The following is a 24,238-nucleotide window of genomic DNA, read 5'->3' on the forward strand; positions in this document are numbered from 1 at the left end:
TGTCAACTTTAATAACTACTGTTTGCACATACTGGCACAGTATATTCATGACAAGTAATTACAAGCTGGTGTAATAGACAGCCACACAAACAGTGCGTGTGTCAGTGTGAATATACTGAATATACCACTCGTTTCCGCGACATTATAATAAGTAAAGCCCGTTACTGTAAGTGATGGTTATATCAAATATCTGTGTTCCTGGCAAATAGGCGTGCTTGGCAAATAGTTGGTGTGTTCAGCAAATAGGTTTGGCCAACATGTCATGTTAACGGTGCTAGTAAGTTTTGTCTATGTTGGGCAAATGTTTGTTTTGTAATTTGGCTGTCTGCGTTGGTGTATCCTGTTCGAGTTTTAATGAATTTGTTAGTTAAGTTGTAATAAGGTTTTTAGTGAGGAAGGTTGATAATTGATTTAAGATCTAACTGTCAAACTGTGTTTGTATAGTTTTGTTGGATTATAAGACTTTATTTTTGTTTGCTTTCTTATTTCTCGTGATCTTTTTCCAAATATGTAAGTTTAAGTTGCCAATGAGTTTTCATTTGATGTAGAGCGACTCTAAATTGTTATGATGTGCCCACTATTAGTAAACCCTTTTTTGGACCACTGAGGGCTTTGCACCTATAATCATATCAAAACCAAAACCAACAGCTTTAAGTTTAAATTGCAATTCAAATATTCAAAAGCAAATTCATCGCACGTAATAACCGAAAACATAAAACCAAAATAGGCAATCGGACCGACAGCATAGCGGATATTTTCTAGCAACCAATTTTCGAAAAGCACATCCAATATATTTTTTCTTCCGACGAAAGTGCGTCATCATGGCAACGAGCGCATGCGTGTTTCGTTCGAATCGCACGCGTCGACTTGATTAGATCGGAATATCGAATGCGATTTCCCCTAATAATCGGATACTGAAATACTTATACAGCGTGATTTATAAAAAAAATGTATGCCCACAGTTGTACATAGAATGATTTACCCTCGTAATCAAAATGAGCCTTAACGTTGAAATAAAATAGGATTAGTATTTTGAGTAATGTGTTTCAGTAAGTTTTTAATCAATATTACTATTCAACTTACGACCAGCCCATGTCTTCATATTCGCCTTTTACTATTGACTAGAAGTGGTCTTCGAGTTTACTATATCGCTCTTATATGTATATTTTTATGCTTATCCATACCAATACAAGAATATTTAGCTGCGAGACAACAATCATAACAAAATCACGCTGTATACGAATATACCTATGTATGATTGCACATCATGTGACATTAATTCCACAATCGTGGAATTTAAAATGGCGCTTTACATAAATCGTGATGTTCTTGTTCTGAGTGCTAAATATTCAGTGTTAAAGTCATGCGATATTTATAAACTAGAAATAAGATATGAACTGAATATTTCTCCACTTGAAATATTGGCCATAAATTAAAATATACTTATATAGGGTGTAAACTCTGCAAACATTTTTTTGTTTATATTCTTTCTTATTCTTTTAATATATCTAGTTTTCGTGTCAACTATTATTACATAAAATAAACATTAAACTCCTAATTTTTTTTTAATAAAATTTATTGAAGTATTCTAGATTAATATAAATCACTTCAAGTAGTGTTCATGAAGAACCTCTAGTCAAAAATTTAATAAATTTAATCAAACATCGCCTTCTTTTAATAAAATAAATACCTATCTACGTTACAAAGACATTAATTTTGACTAAAAAACGTATACAAAAAAGCAAGTCAATTTACTTTTGACATCGAAGCAATATCTTAATTAATTGCCCAAAAGTCGAAGGTTTGAACAATATGGGTCTGACACACCCCTAGATATATTATCTTATACAAAATGTATGCAGCGATAATTTATATACTGCCAATAAGTAATGTTCAGTGGTTAATAACTGGCCCGTTCCGTTGTGTAAGTCTAAAGACCATACCGGGTTTTTGTATAAATTATTATTTATACAGTTTTTGGGACAGAGAGCCAACCTTATCGCGTTTGCGTTGAGCGCCTTTGAGGCGGCCAGTTAGGGTTCTCTGAGAATTTGTTCAAAAATTAAGTAGGATTTGGACACGAATTTTACTAAATTTTTCGACAAATTCTAGACTAGACTAAATTGGAATGTTCACAATGTTTTAAAAGCTTGAAGTTATTAGAAGAGAATTTTTAAGAGGAATCTCTATTCATTCTTCCCTGCCCAAATACAACCAAAATAATTTTCTAATCATCCGTTTCCATGAGAGTCTGATGACATGACAGTAATAATTTCCAAATGAAGACCCAACAACCATGACAATAAGATCATTAACGAATTACAAAAAAAAAGACACAACTACTCTACAAGATCTTTACTTGCACAGAAATAACTTAATACTTATTACGAGTATATTTCTAATTATTATAAACATTTCAAAAGCAGTTTAAATGCCTAGAACTTATAATGAAATGCCTAGTCGGCTACTTTATTATATAGCTAAGACTTTCGAATTAGATTGGCCTTTAACCGGCGGCGACTGGTCTCATAAGACCTTATGACCCTGTAATTGCTATGGAAAACATCTAGACTTCCAGATAATTATAATTATCTTAGTGGACAGATATGATGAAGGTCGCATTAAGTCGCTGAATGCGGAAATGCAGAAAACCGACGAGAAACAACGCTTGCGTTGTGTTTTGTTGTGTAAGTGAGGTTATCGGAGGCCCAATTCCTCCCTTCCCAATCTTCCCAATCGGAATCTGGGGATTCCATTCCAACAACCCTTAAATTCCTAACCTCCAAAAGACCGGCATTATATAGACGAAATTATATTTTAAAGATAATTTTGTTTAAAATATTGAAGGTGTTATCTATTTGACTATAATGATCGAACAACTGTTACTACTGATAAGCAAAAGGTTCTATTACTAAACTGGATATGACATCTAATATAGGATCTCTTTCTCTGCTTCTACCATTAAGGGACAGGTAATCCATGCATTGGCTAGGTTTACTTGAACACGTAATTATTAAAAGTTAATGGATTATAAGCATTACTAATTAAAATGGTATTAACGCGTATAGAATTGTAAGTAGGTAAGACCTAAGATCAGCATGTTAGTTACCTATTTATTTATTTGAATGCACTGTGAATATTAACTTAAGTAGTTATTGCTACTTGTACCTCCTTAGGGTTCACCACACTTTCATGTTCCTTACCTAAATTCAAATAAAATTAAACTCTTGTACGCATAAGCCCCGAAACAATAATACACATTGAATAAGAAAATCATGTAGCTATAGGACCACTCTACTCTTATAAAAATCAGGTGTTAACTTACTCATTCAAAAACCAAAAAGTATTCACACAAAAAGCATAAAATTCTTATAAAACCCAAATTGCAAACCAAACTTGTTTGTTTCAATTTCAATTACGAGCTCGTACGAATACAAAAACATGCGAATTACCGAAAAACTTTAATGCAAAAATACAACTATTATAATAAAAATTACTTATCAATTTAGCGACGGAACCCATACCTGTAATAATGCATCTGTGGTTGAGTTTTTTCGAAGCGATTCCTTGAATTATTCAACTTTGGTTCGAAGGAATGTGGAACGTTTCCATCAATCAATTTTACTTGAACGCCGACGTGGTTTAAGGCGGTACCTACCTTTGAAAGGATACTTGATGTTAATATTGGAAATAATGGGGACTTTTCATGTGACGACTTTTGCCCATTGCACTTGTTTAATATGAGCTGTAGTTGGGATTACTAGGTAGTCTGTTTTTACCAGTCCTAGCCATCGACTAGACTCCAATAAAAAAAGGTTATTGATGGTAACTAAAATCTATGTTACTTACATACATGCATAACACGCCTGTCTCCCATGGAGGTAGGCAGAGACAATGGAACGCCAATTGCTACAAATCTTACATACTTCTTTCGCTTCATCAACAGTCGGTTCTTCTATTGCTAATTTATGGTTGGAAAAGTATTAATAATTCTATTTTCCTATCATTTTTCTCAAGTTAATATGAAACAGTAATATAAATAGAACATCCTTATTCACAGCTACTGTATAAATGCTACGTCTAAAACCACAATCTTTGCAAAACATGTACTGTATTTATAGATATAGTTTGCATGCGACGAAGCATCCAAGTGCATGAACGGTCTGACCGCACCACCCCGTTAGGGTTGACCGCAACACGTGCTTCTGCCATTTCAATCATACATAACATCACGCTTTATTTCCCTCAATATATGAACAGACGAATGCAATGATAGTGTTTCCACAAGTAAGCTCAATAGGCAAACTGTTATACAAATTACAAATGAGATAAGAAAATGGTCAAGAAGTATCTAATCTTAGTAGAGAAATATCTTTTTCAAAACATGTTTTTTTTATTAGATACTTCGGTAAACGGATCGAAGCAAACGAATCACCTGATAATTGGCGCCGCCTGTGTTAGGAAATTGAGGAATGTTGGAGATATGGGAATATGGGGATTGGGGAAATCGGGGAGTGGGGTAATTAAAGGCCTCTGGTTATCTCACTCACGCGACGGTACACAGTGCTAGCGTTATTTTACATCAGATTTCTGTGAGGCCGTGATGTCACTGCGCATGAGCCGGCCCATTCGTGATAAAGCATGGCTCTTAATTATAAAGCATTTATAATTCAAAATAATCAATTCACCTAAGTCTGATAGTTGAAACAATAACTTGCAATCCCTGTTTAGGGAACAGAGAGTAAAGTTCCCTAAGAAAAGGAGGATCCTCCGACCAGGCGAGGTGATCATGCCTGGCGGGCTTTCTGCCCAACTGTTGTTCGTTGGGATTTTCTATCCGTGTTAATTCGCATGTAAACTTCATATGTGTGATGCAGGATATTTGTGACGTCATCCATTGATTTGCTCGTCGATAGTCTATGTGCGACATCTGTCATCTGTCAACTGTCACTTGTCAATGTCGCCACATCACTCCCCCCCAAGACCGGAGGTCGATCTTGTTGAGACGGCTGTCGATGCTTGAGATGAGCGGTGCCAGAGCCAGTGTTAAATGTCCCTAGTTCCAGTGAGTCGGAACTGTGCCGCTGAATGCCCAGTGAGTCGGGTGAGCGGTGCAGGGTGATACTCCAGTGAGTCGGAGTAGTGAAGCTCGCAGTGTCCCACGGTGAGTCGGGGAATTGATGCTGCGAGGGTAGGTGCGTAGTGGCTGGCGTCTGCGTTGACGGGAGGAAGACGTCCTCAGACCGTGTGCAGAGTGCTGTGCCTAGACGCTGATGAGGCCGTAGGGAAGAACCAGGCTGCATATCTTCGATGTAGCGTGTGGTAGTCCCTGATGAGGCCGAGGATGCTGGTTGGCTGCGACTTGATTACCGCTCAGCGGAGAAGTGATGGGTGAGGGAGGTGGCGATGAGGATGACGGTGCTGATCTGCTCCGTGAAGGTTGGTTTCAATCACGTCGGGGGTCACCACTTTAGGGAACAGCGAGTAAAGTTCCCTAAGAAAAGGAGGATCCTCCGACCAGGCGAGGTGATCATGCCTGGCGGGCTTTCTGCCCAACTGTTGTTCGTTGGGATTTTCTATCCGTGTTAATTCGCATGTAAACTTCATATGTGTGATGCAGGATATTTGTGACGTCATCCATTGATTTGCTCGTCGATAGTCTATGTGCGACATCTGTCATCTGTCAACTGTCACTTGTCAATGTCGCCACACCTGCACAAATAAAAAAGCCAGTAATCAACATTTCTACTTACAATTAGATGTAGATAAACCATTGTTATTTTCACACTCATTCTACACCTCACATTCTACTCAAAACATACTACAAGGTGTTTATTCACATTCCTCTTTAGTCGCTGCGACAACTTAACACTTACTAAAGAAAGCCATAACGTGCTAGCTTTATATCTGTGACTAGCTAACACATAGCAGTAACGTTGTCATTCTGCCTTGTTCATAGATTGTTGGCTTATACTCACTAGCCTACAATATAATCAACTAAAATGAGTTCTACTGACGTTTTGTTAATAAAGTGTCAGGTCTGTTTATACTGTATTGTTTGCTTAAGGTACGACTGTTGACAAAATGTATATACAATGTTACTAGCTGACCCGGCAAACTTCGTACTGCCTCAAACATTTTGTTCTCACCTTTAAAACCTTCCCTGGACTTCCACAAATCATTCAAGACCAATATTGGTCCAGCTCGAGTTTTAGCGAGACTAACGAACAGTACCCCGGAGCCGGGCTGCAGATGCCGGGCGCTGACAAAACTATTCTCTTCAGGCAACTCAGACATCGGTCATTGTTTTTTATACATATCCTCGTAGTCATAATCATCGTCATAAGTACTAGCACATATGTAAGCATTAATTACCTGTATGTCAGCAGGATACAGTAACTAAAAAAGTGGCGTTGAATTTGTTAAAATTTTGACGCTATCATAAAGATGCTTAACAACACCGTATTGGAGACTCATTAGCCAATAACCAAAAAATAGTTATTTTATTTAATACTAAATCTGGGGGCACGGCAGTGCCCCCGCCAAGTCGAGCAAAAAAAAAGCGGCACGGCCGTACCATCCTTTTCTCGAAGCAATTCGGGCCTTTTTCGACCCCCTATAATTCGGTTGTGGATAAAGCAAGAAACCTGAATCTTCAGTAACTAATCCGGCATTGTATAAACACGGAATATTTAAAATTTCAGTCAATTTGAACCAGTAGTTTAAGAATGACAACTTGTTAAAGTTTCTAAATTTTGTCACTCACTGACTCACCGATCATCAAAAGTCCAAGGCACTTCTAGCAGACTTAGAAGCTTCATATTTGGAATACATATAGAGTTTAGTGTCTTAATCATGGGAAAACTTAAATATTTTGTAATTTCGGTCCAGTTTTCCAAATACACAAACTGCATCAATAACTTTGTAATCCCATATAAATATATGGGATTACAAAGTTATTTATGCAGTTGGTGGTTGGTGGTGGTTATAAATTTAATAGGTGTAGATAGGTACCAAGTCTGGGCGGTTTACATCTCATTAATGTCGACTTTGGAAGTATTAAAGCGCAGGAATCATCAATTTGTGAATACAACAGATTAAGAAGTATTTACCGTCCAGACTTGTCAAAAATTGAGACATCAAAGCCTCCGAGAAAAGCCCATAGAGACAGGGAGTGGGCTTTGAGAAAAACTGTGGCTGAAGCTCAAGAAGTAGTACCGGAAAAGGAAAAGAGGAAGACTACATATAAAAATAAGAAAATATCATAAGACCTTTAACAAAATTCGTTAGAAGTAGATGGTATCAAAAAGAAAGGCTCTACAAAAAGAAGTGAGATCCCATCAAAAACATCCTGTAAAAAACCCAAGTCTCGCAGCTCAGTCTTTCTACCGTCAAAAGTTGTGAGATCCATGTAATACCAAGTCGGTTAATCTATTTAGTGTCTACTTGAAGGACCTTCTGTCTTAAGTTATTACATAAGTTATTATCATGCCAATATTAAAAATATTTAACGTTTTAAACAAATAGATCGACTTGGACATCGCATGAAAACAAAATGAATATTACAATATTATATTAGATTCTTTAGTCTCTCGCGCCTCACGCGATTGAAACTCTCGTTCCTGTTGGTCGCTGGCCCGTCGTGCTGTGTGGTGTGATACATACTAATAATCAAATCAAGCGATGTCCAAGTCGATCTATTTGTTTAAAACGTTAAATATTTTTAATATTGGCATGATAATAACTTATGTAATAACTTAAGACAGAAGGTCCTTCAAGTAGACACTAAATAGATTAACCGACTTGGTATTACATGGATCTCACAACTTTTGACGGTAGAAAGACTGAGCTGCGAGACTTGGGTTTTTTACAGGATGTTTTTGATGGGTTCTATTATTTAAATGACTTACGAAAGTTTGGTGTGATAACAGAAACAATTTTTAAACTTCAACTTGGAAACCGTTTCATTGGCATAAACTATGTAATAGAGAAACTAAATAAAACGCAATATAGATGTGAAATTATTATGGTGCGTATTATAACAAAGTAATTCTTGATCTAGAAACCATATTGAAATATATTGTGCGCACATCAGATAGAAGCCAGGAACACCCCGCAGCGAAATTGTCAAGCGGAGAATATGACAGGCTCTAAAGACATTGAGAATAGACATAAACCCAGTACACAAGGAACGAATCCTTGTAAAGGTAAGATCACACGATTGCAAACAATCGTTGGCGTAATTGTTCCAAGACATGGCTTAACTGCAAACATTTGGGCATGACCGTTCATTTTAAGACTGAAGTTCTATTAAATTGTTTTTGTATTTTAGACACAGAAAGAAAACAATCCTTAATATTATTTAGAAACATAAAGCACTAAGACGCTAGACCACTTGACATCGATATGTCAGATTAAAGTATTGAAGTACCATATTGGATGTGTGCTTGATTTTATTTGTTTGGAATCCAAAATACTGAAAGCACAAGACATGGATGTCTTGACTTCAATGTATAACATTACCATTCGACCAAAAACTTCAAAGCTATTGATGAAACCAAACTTGGACTCAATGAAGACAGCAATTGATAAAAATAATCGAAGATGGCATCAAACTTGGATCCAACATAAAACTGGACCAATAAATGAATTCAATATTGGTACTAGTGCTGCAATATGGAATCAATAAGGACAACAATTTACCAAAAAAGGCCGAAGATATCATCAAGCTTGGATCCAACATATAACTGGACCAATAATTGGACCCAATATCGGTACTAGTACTGCAATATGGAATCAATGAAAACAACAATTGACCAAAAATGACCGAAGATGCCATCAAACTTGGATCCAACATATAACTGGACCAATAATTGGATCCAATATTGGTACTAATACTGCAATATGGAATCAATGAAAACAACAATTTACCAAAAAAGACCGAAGATATCATCAAGCTTGGATCCAACATATAACTGGACCAATAAATGGATCCAATATTGGTACTAGTACTACAATATGGAATCAATGAAAACAACAATTTACCAAAAGAGACCGAAGATATCATCAAACTTGGATCCAACATATAACTGGACCAATAATTGGATCCAATATTGGTGCTAATACTGCAATATAATACGCACGGATTACACCGATGGGCCTCCCGCAGTTGGATACGGTGCGTGATATCGTATCACACAAGATTGCTAACTACGCCCTGCGGTGGTACTGTAAAGTTGGGGGCACAATGGTTACCTACTTATAAGGACATAATTTATGTAAAACTATGTTTTTGATAGTGTTTGTAGCTATTTCTCTTGTAAGTATGAAGTAAATTCTAGTCGATGTTCATTATTTTACCTAATAGTTATAGATGGAAGTTAATATAAAACAATTAACTGAAGAAATACATAAACTAGGTACTTGTCTAAACAAAAGTCTCTAATATGAGATTAAAAATAACCACAAATAAGTAAATAACAATCAATTATTTTAAACCCTAGACTACATCATAAAATTTCTAACAATTTACATCACTCCTGTACCACACGTGAACACCCGGCTTTATAGAGGTAAAATACCTCGTAAATAAACCAATCTGCACTAGCCAGAGGGTCTATATTTAATTGAGTTATACCATTACCAATCATTTTGCAATTGAAAACAACATTTAGACGAGAACTAAATCATGTAAGTGTTGGAAATGAAATAGATATGAGTTGTCTCGTTTTAAATATATGAATGGAGAATAAAAAAATGTTGTAAATTGGATTGGGATGATAACATGCCCATTCTCTATTTTCAAATTAACACATTCGTGGATATTATTCACTCAAAGGTTGCAGCTACTGAGACACTACTTTTTTTTGTAAAAAAATAAATCTGTCTGTTCGTCAGTGAAGCTAGGTGCTCGTTTCACAGTGTAGCTTCGAATGGAGAAGAACGAGCAAGAAACTCCATTCGTTTGATTACCTAAATATAAAGAAGAATTTATATAACTTTTACAAACTAGATTTAGGTATATCAAACCGACTTGAAACAACGCTTGCGTTGTGTTTCGTTGTGTGAGTGAGGTTACCGGAGGCCCAATTCCCCCCTTCCCAATCTTCCCCATCCCCGATTCCCCAACAACAACAACAACCCTTAATTTTCTAAATCCCAAAAAGCCGGCAATGCACTTCTAACGCCTCTGGTGTTTCGAGTGTCCATGGGCAGCGGCGATTGCTTACCATCAGGTAATACGTCTGCTCGATTACCAGCGTGTTTCATAAAAAAAAAGTATACCCGATTTCTTCTGTAACAATATTTCGTGATAACATAATTTCAATTCATTAATTAAAATGACATGCAAATTATAGTAAAGCACATTACATAAACAAATAAGAAGCTTTCGCCGACAAATGGTGTTGTTACAAGTAATGTCCGTGAGAAAGGATGGAGAGTTCCTATTCTACACTTACTGGGAACCGAACGGCACACTTCAACAGCAGTAATTATTGTTGTAATTACGGGGAGGCTGTATCCGTTGTATGACTTGTACGCGACGCTTATGATATGAGCATCACTATACAAGTCTACATATAGTACACGATTTCCCTTGCATTTGATGGGAGGAGTTCATAAAAAGCGTATTAAAAATATTCTAAGAGAGGGAGGAATGAGACCCCGAACTATTCGCCACTTATTTTGGACTCGTTTTTCATTAAACAATTTTGTACCTAATCAAAAAATTTAAAACTTTAGGGTCGACGCAAATATCTAACTTTCATAAACCTAACCAAAATTTGCTAATGACTACAGCCCTTATAATATTAGTAATTTTAAAAGTAACAATATTCAAAATAAATGCATAGACATAATACGTTTCAATCATTACTACTCATATAGGCAAGAAATCTCCACCAACCTCTTTACGTTAATACAACCATAACATTAAGTTATTAACTCCAAACAACTTCATACACTTAATAACCACTTACCAGACTCCGTATTTCCGACGACTAGTGTTCTTCGTTCGCCAAACGATCATAATTCACAACGCACTGACATGTATGCACAACACAATTGTCACCTTCTGTCCCTCGAGTCGAAGTGTACAACGTCACTGCACATAATCTATCTACCTATGTTACACTGCACACGATCCGAACTGCTGTTGTACCTGGAACAAAAAATGGTAGGAAAATTAGTACTTATAAAAGTAGTACGCCTTTTATCCCAGAATGGTTGGACAAATGTACACATTACGGCACGTAATGCCACTGTATAATATACACCCACTTTTCACTATTTGTGTTATAAGTCCCATATAATAGGAGGTGAGTCTTTTGATATATAAGATAACGATACAAAAATGTTTTAAACATATTTATGTTTGTCTGTCTATCTGTACACGCATTACGTAAAAACTACTGGTTCAATTGCGATGAAACTCAGTATAATTATACTACAATATTCTGGACACCACACTGAGTACTGCATATACTGTCATTCTTCCACGCGGACGAAGTCGCGGGCAAAAGATTTAGTTTGTAATATTTCAGTTTTTCATAACAATACCTGTAATGTCTCAAAAGCGACTACCGTTATTTATTTACTAAGTACAACTACAAACAGTTGTACTGAACACCCTGCCCAATGGTAGTACCTCGTTTCCAGCCGTTCCACCTTCCATTGTACAAAAATGTTTGAATGGCCCATTGTTAGCCTCTTACAACATATTAACATGTTTGGTGCTAATGTTCGTACATTCCCCGGTAATGAGCTCGTCATCTTTACAGCATTCCTTCGAGAGACCCATTCGAATATTCTGGAAGCTTTTGATGGGAAAATTGGCCGTAGTAACCTACAGAAGTATGCCTGCTTCTTGTACCCATCGCCCAAATATGTGAGAAAAACGATGTGAACTTTTTATCGCCTTTCAAATATGGTTGGGGTAATTTTTGTATTCTTAAAGTTTTAAGAAGAATTTCAGTCCTGATAAAATTAAAAAAATATATAGGGACATACCTACATAATGTTTTTTATGGTATAAGACGGTAATCGAGCAGATAGATTACCTGATGGTAAGCAAGCGCCGCCGCCCATGGTCACCAGAGGCGTTACAAGTGGGTTGCCGGCCTTTTAGAGGTTAGGAATTTAAGGGTTGTTGCGGAACCGGGGCAAGGGAAGATTGGGAAGGGCAGTAATTGGGCCTCCGGTAACCTCACATACCCAACGAAACCCAAAGCAAGCGTTGTTTCACGTCGGTTTTCTGTGAGGTCGTGGTATCACTCCGGTCGAGCCGGCCCATTCGTACCGAAGCATGGCTCTCCCACACTTACATGCCACCTACAGTAAAAATATGCGACAGTTTGATTAATAATGAGTGGCTGCTATTATGTTTTGAGAATTGTAAAAACAAGTAGATTACAGTTTTAGCATATTACACTACTACGTTTAATCTAAAATCCAATAAATGCCACTGTAAACAAATCGATACTTTTATCTCGAGTTCTATAATCGATAAACTTTCAACAAAACGAGATACTCTCACGAATTCGGTCAATCGATAAAATATATCAATATATCTTTGTTTACCTTATATCGATTTCTTGAGAATTAGAAAGTAGAATCGATAACTATTGTATTACACGGCTCTAGATGGTACCGCTATTAAAATGTTCATGATTCCTATCTATAAGAGTTTTTGGCAATGTAGGATGAATTTGTCATTTATTTTTTGGTAAATAAAGGCGGTTTTTGTTTGAAAATAGATGATATCTGATCATGTGTAAGCGCGGTTAGCGTGAGATAATATTAATGTAAAATAAACTCTATTGTTGAAGTGATGTAAAGTTGAATGTCACTTGCACATAACAAAACGTAACGAGGTAGTTCGAATGTTTATGTAGACTTTAAACTTTGTATAAAGTTTCGGTAGCTAATTCAGTATAAGGTATGGTTTTTATTTATTTTCTGTTAATGTATAACACAAATCATATTTTAACGCTACTACAGAAGAAATGTATAGACATACCTGTAGTATAATAAATAACTACTTTTACAAGGCCCATGCATTATGCAATTGGGGACAATAATTTCAATCTCCACACAATCTTTATTCTAAAACTATAACTTTATCCTCTCCGTAAACTAAGCTTAAAATTCTGTATCAAAAAGTACCTACATTATATTCTACACTACATACAAAAAGACACTCACAAAACAAACAATAGACCACAAATCTTCAAGCAAAATTGCCATTAATTACTTTTTCATCCACTAGTTGGCGCCACTGTAGTATATAGCTGACCATCTATCAGTTTACAACGTCTTGCTTGTTGATCTTCGTCGTCCATCTTTACGTAATGGCTGTCATTTGTTACAGCTAATTACTGAAGCTGTATCTACTGTTTAATAAATCATGGTAGGTACGGTTAGAACTATCTTGCGGTTAGTTTGCCATTTCTGACGTAAATTCTAGGGGATTTGGTTTCGTTGGACGTTGTGTTTTGAGATTTTGGTAGTGAATGTTATTTAATATTTACTAAAGTGGGATTTGTTTATATAGGCCGGGAAACGTGCAGACGGTTCACTTTATGGTAATCGCCGCCGCCCATAAACATCCGAAACACTAGAAGTGTCACAAATGCATTGTCGGCCTTTAGGGGTTAGGATTTTAAGGACTGTTGGCGGATTGGGGTTTAAAAAGATTGGGAAGGGAGGTAATTGATCCTCCGAGTACCTCACTCACACAGCGCAAGCTATTAAACTACACATTTGATTTTATCAATTCATGTTCATGCTTCATCTATAGAAAGTTATTAACATTAGATTATTATCAAATAGATAATGAATTTTACATTTTATCCTATCATCAAGCGACACCCACGTAGAGTCACTAGTAAAACACTATAAACAGCCATAAATATAAACAATCGATTACTCAAAATCGATTCTGATAACAAACATAACATAACTACAATCGATAACAGACATAAGACATATCGATATCGAATCGAATACATATCGGATATTCGAAAAATGGTGTTGTCATCAGTCGGCCGTTGTGTGAAAGAACGCGACCGAGCCGTGTGGAGTTGTGGACGATAACGGGATACACGTGACGACACGGCATGCTGTGACTTACATACGGGATAACACGACTTTTATACTGAGGTGATCAGCAGATTGTCGTGTGATGATGGCGATGTACATTCGCTACCATGACTATTCTTCATGTGGGTATCGTAGACCGGGCAGCAGCGCTGTATTATTAAACTGAACTGTTGATAACGTTGAATGCCAAATGTCTAAATTATGGCAAATCGTCTTACGTACCTAAAGGCGCAACAGCTATTTAGTATAGACGATTAAAACTTTAATTTTACCTATACAATAAATGAATAAAAATGTACTATTATAGATATTTGTAATAATATTTTTATTATATCAAATCCAAAACTGATAACACTATTTCATAATATCAGTTTTATAAGGTCGTTTTCATAAAACTAAAAAGCGGTAAAATATGACACACGAGCAGTGTGCCAGTAAATTTATTTCCGTGACACCCCTATGTGCATTACCTACTAAAGTGAGCCATAATCCATTAAACTGTCTGCCTCGCTGAAGGTGATAGGTACATGAAAATTTTCCGCCGACCGACTCCATTAGAGAAAACGAGCGTACACTAGAAAATATTTTTATTATATTAACTGGCATAACGACCACTAAGACTTGAGCGTACAGTAATCAACGGTATACGAAACCCCAGTCCCAATATCTTACCGTGAAATATATTCATACGTTCCACACACATTCTTACCAAACCAACACACAAAAACGACACCTAAACCCAAGCTAATAAAGACGAAAATTCTCTATTTTTATCGTGTTACTAGAATTTCTCCGTACAACTACTGTTAATAGACTTCTTGCTAATTTATGATTTGCGCTTGATTTCCCGTATAATTTATTTATTTCATAAATCTCGTAAAATGTTGATATTTTATTGGATTATTACGTTTTCAATGGCTGTTAACAAAGATAAGCTCGGTTTTCTATACATATTAATTGAATAAGATTACTTTTATGAGCGATGAGGCTGAATTGAATTGAATCTCTGCTATTAACAGTCTTCAGGAAACTAGCGTTTAACATTTATCCTCATGTTTAAATTTCTAAGAATACAATATTTTATTACTTCTTAATACATAATTATATTGTTGAATTAAAAATAGCGTTTATTGGCTCTTACAAACTTAGGAGAACACATATTTATAAAAACGAAAATAACTAAAAAAATCATATTGTGCCAAAAGGGCCTCAGCTCAGCATAAAGCTGATTTTCAGTTGCAGCCTACGGATGCCATACAGTTTAACATACACAAATTGCTGTTATATTTCCTCGAATATACCATAAGTAATATATCACTTTAACACATTGAACGCCGTGGTGGTCACCGGTGACCGACGTTAGCGGAGTATTTGCCTTCAACAGTTTTCTATTGGCAGTCAAAAACTTAACTGTATAATGTATTAGCTTAAGTTGGGAAATAATGCATGATTTTTCTTCTAAATAAATAAATAAATCAACAGCGTCATTTTGGTAGACAAACTATGTAATAATATGTGCCGTCAAACTTAAACGAACACTTTCATCTTTTGCCATGATATTTAAAAGCGAATCGTTTGTCACTACTAATCCTTAATTACTATAAAATCAATAGCAAAATTATTCATTACATTCCATTATCAAAAACCTCAATGGCAATAAATAAACAAACCACATTACATTACAGTTCCATATTGTATGAACCTCCCCCACATAGTACAAACAGCTACATCATTGAGCTATACAAAACCAGTTTTGCATGGTCTCTCTTTACACGTTCTTTCTACACACTCAAAGGTCAGATTATACTGGTAATGTACAGTTTGATGTGAAGCTAAACAAACAGCTTTCTAGTGTAGCTACATCATTAAATGGCGGCTAGTCATTGTCAGAAATGATGTGGTTACAGAGGACAAGTAATGTTGTCGTAAAATGATATTGAAGTCTACTTCAGAACATAAGACTGGACTGATTGTTATGCGCGGTTTGTGTGCGATTTCTAGACGCAGCTTGAGACTCAGTGTATTTACTTATATAAGGTGTTCTAAAAGTATCTGCAACGGCTTTAGTGGGAGGTAGTGTTGTGTTTGAAGATTACAATAGTAAATTTAAATTGTTGATTATGATTTATTTTTATAGTAGGTACACAAAAAACTGCGGTTCTGTTTGTTATGAAAGAATCTATCTTTTTCACTGTTTCTGTCGCTTCGTCAATGAAAACAATTATTGATAGCAATTGTTTTTATCGCATCGTACGTATTTGGGAACCACTTTATGGGCTCTTTGAGGCGCGAGGTAAATAATGCCTATGACATAAATCTGCCTACAAAATACGCGTTAAGTTTAACATGTTATAGTTAGAAGATGCCAAGAAAAACGTAAATCACATACAAAACGAGACACTCGTAAATCTAAAAATATGTCAAATAAATATTTTAAAGAGAAACATTAACAAATACAAACCAAACCAAACACGAGACGAGTATTCAAACTAGATTCTGACACGAACTGCATAAAGTAAATGACAATCGGAAACGATACATCACTTTGGACAAAACAAGGTAACATAAATAAAGCAAACATTAGGTAAGTTATAATAAGGCTGCTTTTCCAACAGAGATGTGCTATGTAGCTATGCTACGAATATGTAATAGCTAAGCTGTGAAATTATGTGTTAATTTCCACTGATATTAAGGTATGTAGCTATGTGAGAAAGATGCGCAGCTTGAGTATGCACTTTTTAGTACGCATCTTTCATCATCAGAGATCCATATAAAAAACATAGCTTAGCAAACGGATTTCCGTTTGTACCAGTGCTTAGCTATGTGTACCAATGAATATGATTGGTGGAAGCCAAACGCATTCGCAGCAACGTAGCATAGCACATCTCTGGTGGAAAAGCACACTAAAACACACATTTCATAATGTCATACGAATACAAAGTAATATGAATTTCTAACATAATGTTCAAGCATCTATTGACGGATGGTCGGCAGAGAATAGACAGTCTATGATCAATGCATGTTGGTTTAGTTAAAACGTCAAGCAAGATATAAAGTGAAAGATTTACACGTTTCGTTTTAAAAACATATCTTTAAGTTGCACCTGTATTTAAAAGTGCTATACACACAAAACTAATCTATTTTACATTTGGTCCCTGTATTGTCCAAAAATGCCTATATTCTTCAACAAAACATTATTAAAATTACTTCCTACATTAACATTTTTTAATAGACTAGACCAGATATTATGCTCCGATCGCACACAATGTATTTTGTATTGTTGTCTTATATACGGGATACGAAAGGTTGGAAATTATGAACATCAAATCATACAAGGGTCAAACTACTAAAGAAAATTAGCACTAAAGAATGCCAAACCCCACTCACTTTTTAACCGCAAGGCCACCAAATCAGTAAACAGATAATACCAATAATCTCTTTAACCGCCTCTTTCTAAATTACAAAAACCACATAGATCAATCAGAGTTACTCATCAACTATGCAATTACACCTAATTCGTAAATCACGAATCGCTTTCAAAGATACGAATTATAATAATAAAATTCTATTAAGAACGGTATCAATAACCATTTTGTATCACGATCTTCGTGTATCAAGCTTTGTGCGATATCCATTACCTGTTAAACACTGTTGCAATTGCTATTGTGTTGTACAAAAGCAGTAAGGTACAGGTGATTTGTAGAACAAATAGTTATTGTGTCGTATTTGGAGCGATAAGACTCTTGTTCTATTTCGTTTGATTGCGTTTCTGTGAACGATTTAAACTAGATAAATGCTGTTGGAGATGTACTTGACTGAGAAATTAGGGGGCCCTGAAATAAATATTGAAGGTAGCTGGGTTAATCCTTAATTATCATTCAATCTGTTCTGGTTTCTTAGATGCTTTCATCTAACATATCTTGTACATTTCTCTTTACTACCTCAAATGCATAAATGCATACTTCTCAGATTGTTATCTTCGCTGCTATCTTATTCTAAATAAAATGTATTACTTCTCCTACTGTGTTATATTTGTTATCAAAATTATTTAGCCAGATTAAGAAAGTGTAATATGATTTATCACAAAGTATTATACGATTCACACTCCATACACATTTACAAAGATGAGTTTACAAAATAACCTGCCAACTGCATAGCAACTAACTCAATAATGCCAGTAACCAAATAACCAAATTCCGTCTCAAGTGTCAATGCCACATACTCCAAGTTATATTCACCTCGTAACCGAAAACGTATGAAGATGCAAAAAAGATACCTAGCCTAGTTATTTTTTGCCTTCTGCAGCGTCTCACTCACTTAATCTTTGAAGTACTAGCTGATTATCCAGTGTTACTTGAGCTCCCATTTCATAGAGTTACTGAAAGATGATCAATTCTTCTTAGCTTGGTAAATATGTTTGGTTCTAAAATATGTAAGTTTAATTTTGGAATGAAAAAAGTTGTACTCATAAAACTAACCATCCCAATTTACGCTTGTAGCGTCTTTAGGTCCAATAGAAGGCAAGCTACTATCTGACGATCCCTGGCCACAATTCAAACTCTAAGCCTGACGAACTAAAACTCAAAATTTTTAAAGCAATACCTCAATATTTTCCTGTAATATGTCTACTATAATTTTATTATAACTTTCGTGAGATAATTAATATTACATCCGCTTACTTCCGTAACTGTTTGAAGAGGAACTCGACTAGTTTGAAGCCATGCTAGAGGCTCATATTCATGAATAGCATTCCGCAACATACGACGCGGCGATTGTCGCACTGCTACGAATATGTCTACTACTCACTAAACCCCCAGAACTAACCAAACATTGTTTTAAAACCTCAACCAATCTGTTTCTAATAGGTACTACAAACTCATAGTCAACATACCATCCTCTTTCATCCAAATGACTCATTGATTAAAATTACTACACACGATAATTACAGAGCGCGGATATTCACGAATCAATCGGGGCCAAGCTTACATGTTCAACAATAGTTTGTAACCCGCCTTAGGGCAGATGAACAGATTGTACCACATATCCTAAGGGAACGGAAATTGTGATATTTATTGGATAGGAGATTGGGAAAGATACGTTAATTATGACTTATGACGTTAGTGAATAGATTGGAATCTTCTTTATGTGTGTTTTTGAAGACCACACTGCCAGCTGTGTGTGTGATTAGGATCGATTTGTTGATTCATTCATAGGTGATCTTTTTAATGGGAATAACATTAGAGCCTTATTGTTTATATAAAAAGGCCGAGAAAAAGATTATCTAGATTTTGGGGAAAAAAGGAAGGAACAAATTTGGATCTCTATAATAGACTTTACCTAGACATTTTTTGTAGATAACCTAAAGCAGAATCTGTTATTTTGGCACGAGGAACATAGGTGACCAAAAATGGCCTTATGTGCTGTTTCTAGAATACAATAAAAGGTGTAACACATCCAAACGTAGGTGTCTACCCATAATTAAATTGGACATGTATAACTTCTGAACTTAATTAACAAGTTCTACATGGAAAACTACTCCATAACATCTATCGTACTTATTTATAGACATGTAAGTATGTGTAAAGTATAACTCATATTCCCAACACCCACACACTCAAAACCCTAATTCACATTACACATTATAGTAAAATTTCGTTCATAAAAGTTAGAAAAAAAAATATTTAATCATCATATTTCATTGTTTTTTTCTCCCATCACACACCTGGGCGTAGGCGTTAACTTCACAACATAAACCTTCCCACCATAGACATAAAGATCAATCTTCAAAAACAAGATTAATAGAGAGTAGAGCTGCGAGGTACAATCATCAAACATAACCGGTTTTAATGACCCCTGTAACTGGGCAAATTAAATTACTTCTTGTATTAGTTAAAGAGATCAAGGGGTCTAGTTATAGTGGTCATCGGTGAACACCTTGGGCTATTAATGGTAGTCACTAGCATGACATTGAACCTGTCTATTTAGGATGTAATGATTTGTAATAAGATAGGTGAACTGTTATTATTATTGGCGTTAAAAGAAATGGTTAAGAAGTTGAAAATAACAGAAGATTATTAGCTATACTACGTAAAGATACACTATGCCGCTACGTACGTAAATGCTACGAAAACTACGGTTATAAGTAGTAGCCTAATACTTCAATTAGCTAAAAGACATTTAAACCCACCCCAAATAAATACCTTAATCAAATCAAATCTTTCAAGTTCGAACCTCGATATTTTATAGAATAGACGACTATCAAGTAGTTGCATAGTCCTTAAGATGAATATAAAATAAAAAATATTTGACATATGTAAAAATTAATGCAAATGTTTGTTAGTTTATGTGTATGTTTGTTACTAGAACACTTTAAAATGGCTGAAGGGAGAGGGATGAAATTTGAAACAGTTGTAGATTATGATCTGGAATAACACATAGGACACTTTTTATCCCACGAGACCGCGGGTGTAACCGCAGTCAGAATCTAGTAATAGGTATAAATGATTAATGATGTAACAAGCTATAACTAACTGACAAACCGTGAAGCATATAGAAATGACATCTAAAGAATTCGTCGCAGTTATTATATTGGCTACCAGATAATTACTGTGACAAACAAGATTAATAAATTGTCAACAAAACGGCATAAGGTAACTTAACCTTAGTGGTTTTTTGGTTGCTATTTGTTATTTATTGTATTATTGTGTATTTTGTGTAAATAATAAATAAAAAAAAAAAAAAAACTTTTGTTTTGTTTTTTCACTTACTCTCTCACTCCTCTTTTGCAGAATTTTTCAATATTAGGTAGACATTCAAGATTGAATGAGGGTCTATAGCAACTATTAGTAGCAAAAAGAAATGTCACGCCTTTTATCCCCGAACGGGTAGACAGAGGTGCACATTACGGCACGTAATACTGCTATAAAATGTACACTCACTTTTCACCATTTGTGTTATAAGTCCTATGTAATAGGTGAGTAACAATTATTACTAAATATACATAAACTTGTATAGAGTCTTAAGTCAATCTCTGTTTCAATGTTTGCCTACAGCCATATACCTACATGTAAATGCATCCAATAAATAAAACCTAAAACACAGAACGGTGACATATTTTTAATTAAGAACAAAGATTAGTTTTCTCATATTGCAGTAGTAGGTACATAAGCACAAAACACTATATTACCAACTAATGATTAATAACACAAGTCATCAACAAGACAAAGTTTCAATTAAAATACTAATGATTTTCAATTTATTATTCCTTGCTTTGTTAATTTTGATTAATTTCTTAATTTTAGATGTGCCTCAAGCAAACGAATTAAGGCACGGTCACATTAACAGCGGGAGCGGAAGCGACAATGTGACATTTAATTTAATTTATAAATTTAATTTATATCAAGTGGAATGACAATTTGATTTGTTGTTAAAGGTGTGTGCTATGTGTCTGACTCATATTTATGTAGTGTTTGGTCAGGTATTCACAAACGAAATTAAGTATGAATAATTTCTTTCTAAAACGTAATAACCATCGGTGCATTCTTGAATAGTTTACATACATAAAAACTGTAATATTAAATTTTTTAGAAGCATACATTACGTATACATAACCTACTGCTGACAAAATGTGCCTCTAGTCATATGGAGAAGGAATTATACTACTGCATCTAAGTATAAAAAGAATTTAGTTCTTCTAAAAGAATCGAGGAAGATAGATTTAAAAGATACCTCAGCACTAATCCGCTACACTCACCGCTCTCAACCTAACACGTCCTTATACATTACAACAATATGAACTCTAAAACAATATGAGCTTCAAACCACAAAGAACAACATCTAGTTACTAAGAAAAATAACAAAGCGACTAGCGAACAGTAATGAAGATATAAGAAAAATAAAAATAATTAATGATTCTCTTTGAACTTAATGAAGCATTCACATGCTAGGAACATTTAAACGGACGGGCAATGATGGATTCGGAGTAGTGGAAAACGTGACTCCCAAATTATTAGGGAATGAACCTACTCTTATTTGGAAACCATTATTCTTATGTCGAATTGGAATCATGAGAAAATCTTAATCTTAGTGATCGTTATGAACTTTGGGATTGTCTTAATTTTTTTAGAAGGACGAGAAATCTTCTTTTTTCTACAGCAGTTTCAGATGTTAGCCACGCTGTTATATGGAAGCAGCCTTTCGTCACACATCTAGCTAAGCGACCTTTTTCAAGGGAGAAAATCATCCAATGGCTTCTCTAGCCTTGTGCGGGGCGAGACGGAGTGTCAGACTCTTACTGACTAGAAACCACCCCGTTCCTACTCCTGATCTTTGAGCCGGTAAACCCGCTAGGTAGTCTGTAGCTTCAGGAGCTAAGTGAGCTAGCTTAGTAAATGATAGACACAAAATTATTGTTATATGCAAGCATTTTGTTAAACATAAATTTATTACTTAGATAGATAACTGTTATCAGTGTTACTCCCAAGTTCCACGACAAAGGACCTCTAATAAATTTTATATAGGTACTTACTCAGAAATCTCAACAACTTTCTCCAAACAAATTCTCACAGTCGAACCTCCCATACTAAATTAAAGGGACTTTCAATTGTTAGAAGTCACATATAGATCTCTCTACTAGATTCGAAGTCCCACAAACGAAGTCACGATCGACCACAAAAGACAGTAGCAAACCGTTTATTGCCCAACAAATCGATCATTCGAGAACATTCGAATTTAAAGTATTGCTTTACAGTTAGTCTGCACAATACAAATACATAATACATGTGTCCCGAATTATATCCTTCGCATGAATTGTGAATTTATAAGAACTGAACTGAATACATAAGGTGACATCACATCTTTTTGTTCTTTTTAAGAACAGCCAGTTGTATTGTAATGAGTCAGTCTAACTACCGAACATTTAATGATTACTTAAACTTTAACTTAGTAACGATTTTGGTCCGAAAACAATTGCTAAGGACCAGTTTAAGTAAACATATAAATGACTCTGAGTACGGTGGTAAGTATTATGTTTTAAAATGCAAAAGTAAATATCATGCATAAATCGGCACTTTGATGATAAAAAGAGATGAGAGAAAGAAATACATAGATAGAAAGAACTGCAAGAAATGGTTATTAATTTCATCTAGGAAAAAAAAATCGTTGATATTATATCAATTCAACATAATAACTCTGGCTAGAATAACCCAATAAACAATACAAACAAAAGAAAATTAAAAAAGTATGAAAAGTAACAACTTTGTAACAAGAAAACATTTTGAACGAACACAAATTGTTTTGTAACAAAAACTCGAAGTTAGAAGTGGCTACAACCGAGCAGTAATCATAAAGACTACGTTTGATAATGAGAGCAATGTTGCATTAATGGTCGTAGAGAATCGGAACAATTGTTTATAAGATCACAGAGCCGTTAGTTTTTTAATTTCAAATGTCTTGGTCTGTTGGACCGGCGGCTTTAGAACGATTAGACATGACGCGGGATTTTATTCTAGAGTTGTGTAAAAACTTTTGTAGGTACTTATTAGTAAATACGCAAAGATTATGTTTAAGGATTTCTAAGTATGAATCAAGTTTAAAAAGTTACTTTTAAAAGTGCAATAAAAATAAGTTGTGTGCCTTTAGTACTGAGTGTACGGTTGATGCGTCTGGGTAATCGGCTGCCGCGTAACGTGTAGTGGGTTCGACACCCGCACGGAGCACTGTGTGTGATCCCTATGTATATGAGAACTTATGAGTTTGTTAACGCACCCACTTCACAGGAAAAAAACCTAGTGTGGGCAACGCATTTAAAAAAAAGTATTTGGAATCTACATAGACTCTTAAAAAACCTCATTGCCGAGTTTTCTGTAGTACCATTGCAAATTATCTATACATGTTACAGTACTTACACGCGTATCAATAACACAATTAAAAATAAATCACTTAACAGTAATGAGTAAACATACAACCGTATATAATATAGAGTTGTAAAATATCAATTGATAAACTATCTAACATACTTTTTATACGTCTGACATAACCCGACTGACATAACACGCAAAATGATTAATAAAATAGCAATTTCTTCTTCAACAGTACAGAATGGGAAATGCAATTTATCGTCATTAGTCGCAAAAGAGAC

General features: G+C 35.2%; 1 protein-coding gene across 1 annotated transcript in view; it reads right to left on the reverse strand.

The window, feature by feature from the left end:
* LOC118269980 (uncharacterized) overlaps positions 1 to 24,238 on the reverse strand; it is a 93,718-nt gene that overhangs the window by 61,114 nt on the left and 8,366 nt on the right. The window contains exon 2 of the mRNA XM_035585384.2: positions 10,980 to 11,161. Coding sequence (XP_035441277.1) covers positions 10,980 to 11,029 — 50 coding nt within the window. The 5' untranslated portion in view covers positions 11,030 to 11,161. The remainder of the gene's footprint in view (positions 1 to 10,979; positions 11,162 to 24,238) is intronic.

This window comes from Spodoptera frugiperda, chromosome 30, assembly GCF_023101765.2.
Source record: "Spodoptera frugiperda isolate SF20-4 chromosome 30, AGI-APGP_CSIRO_Sfru_2.0, whole genome shotgun sequence".
Taxonomy (NCBI): domain Eukaryota; kingdom Metazoa; phylum Arthropoda; class Insecta; order Lepidoptera; family Noctuidae; genus Spodoptera; species Spodoptera frugiperda.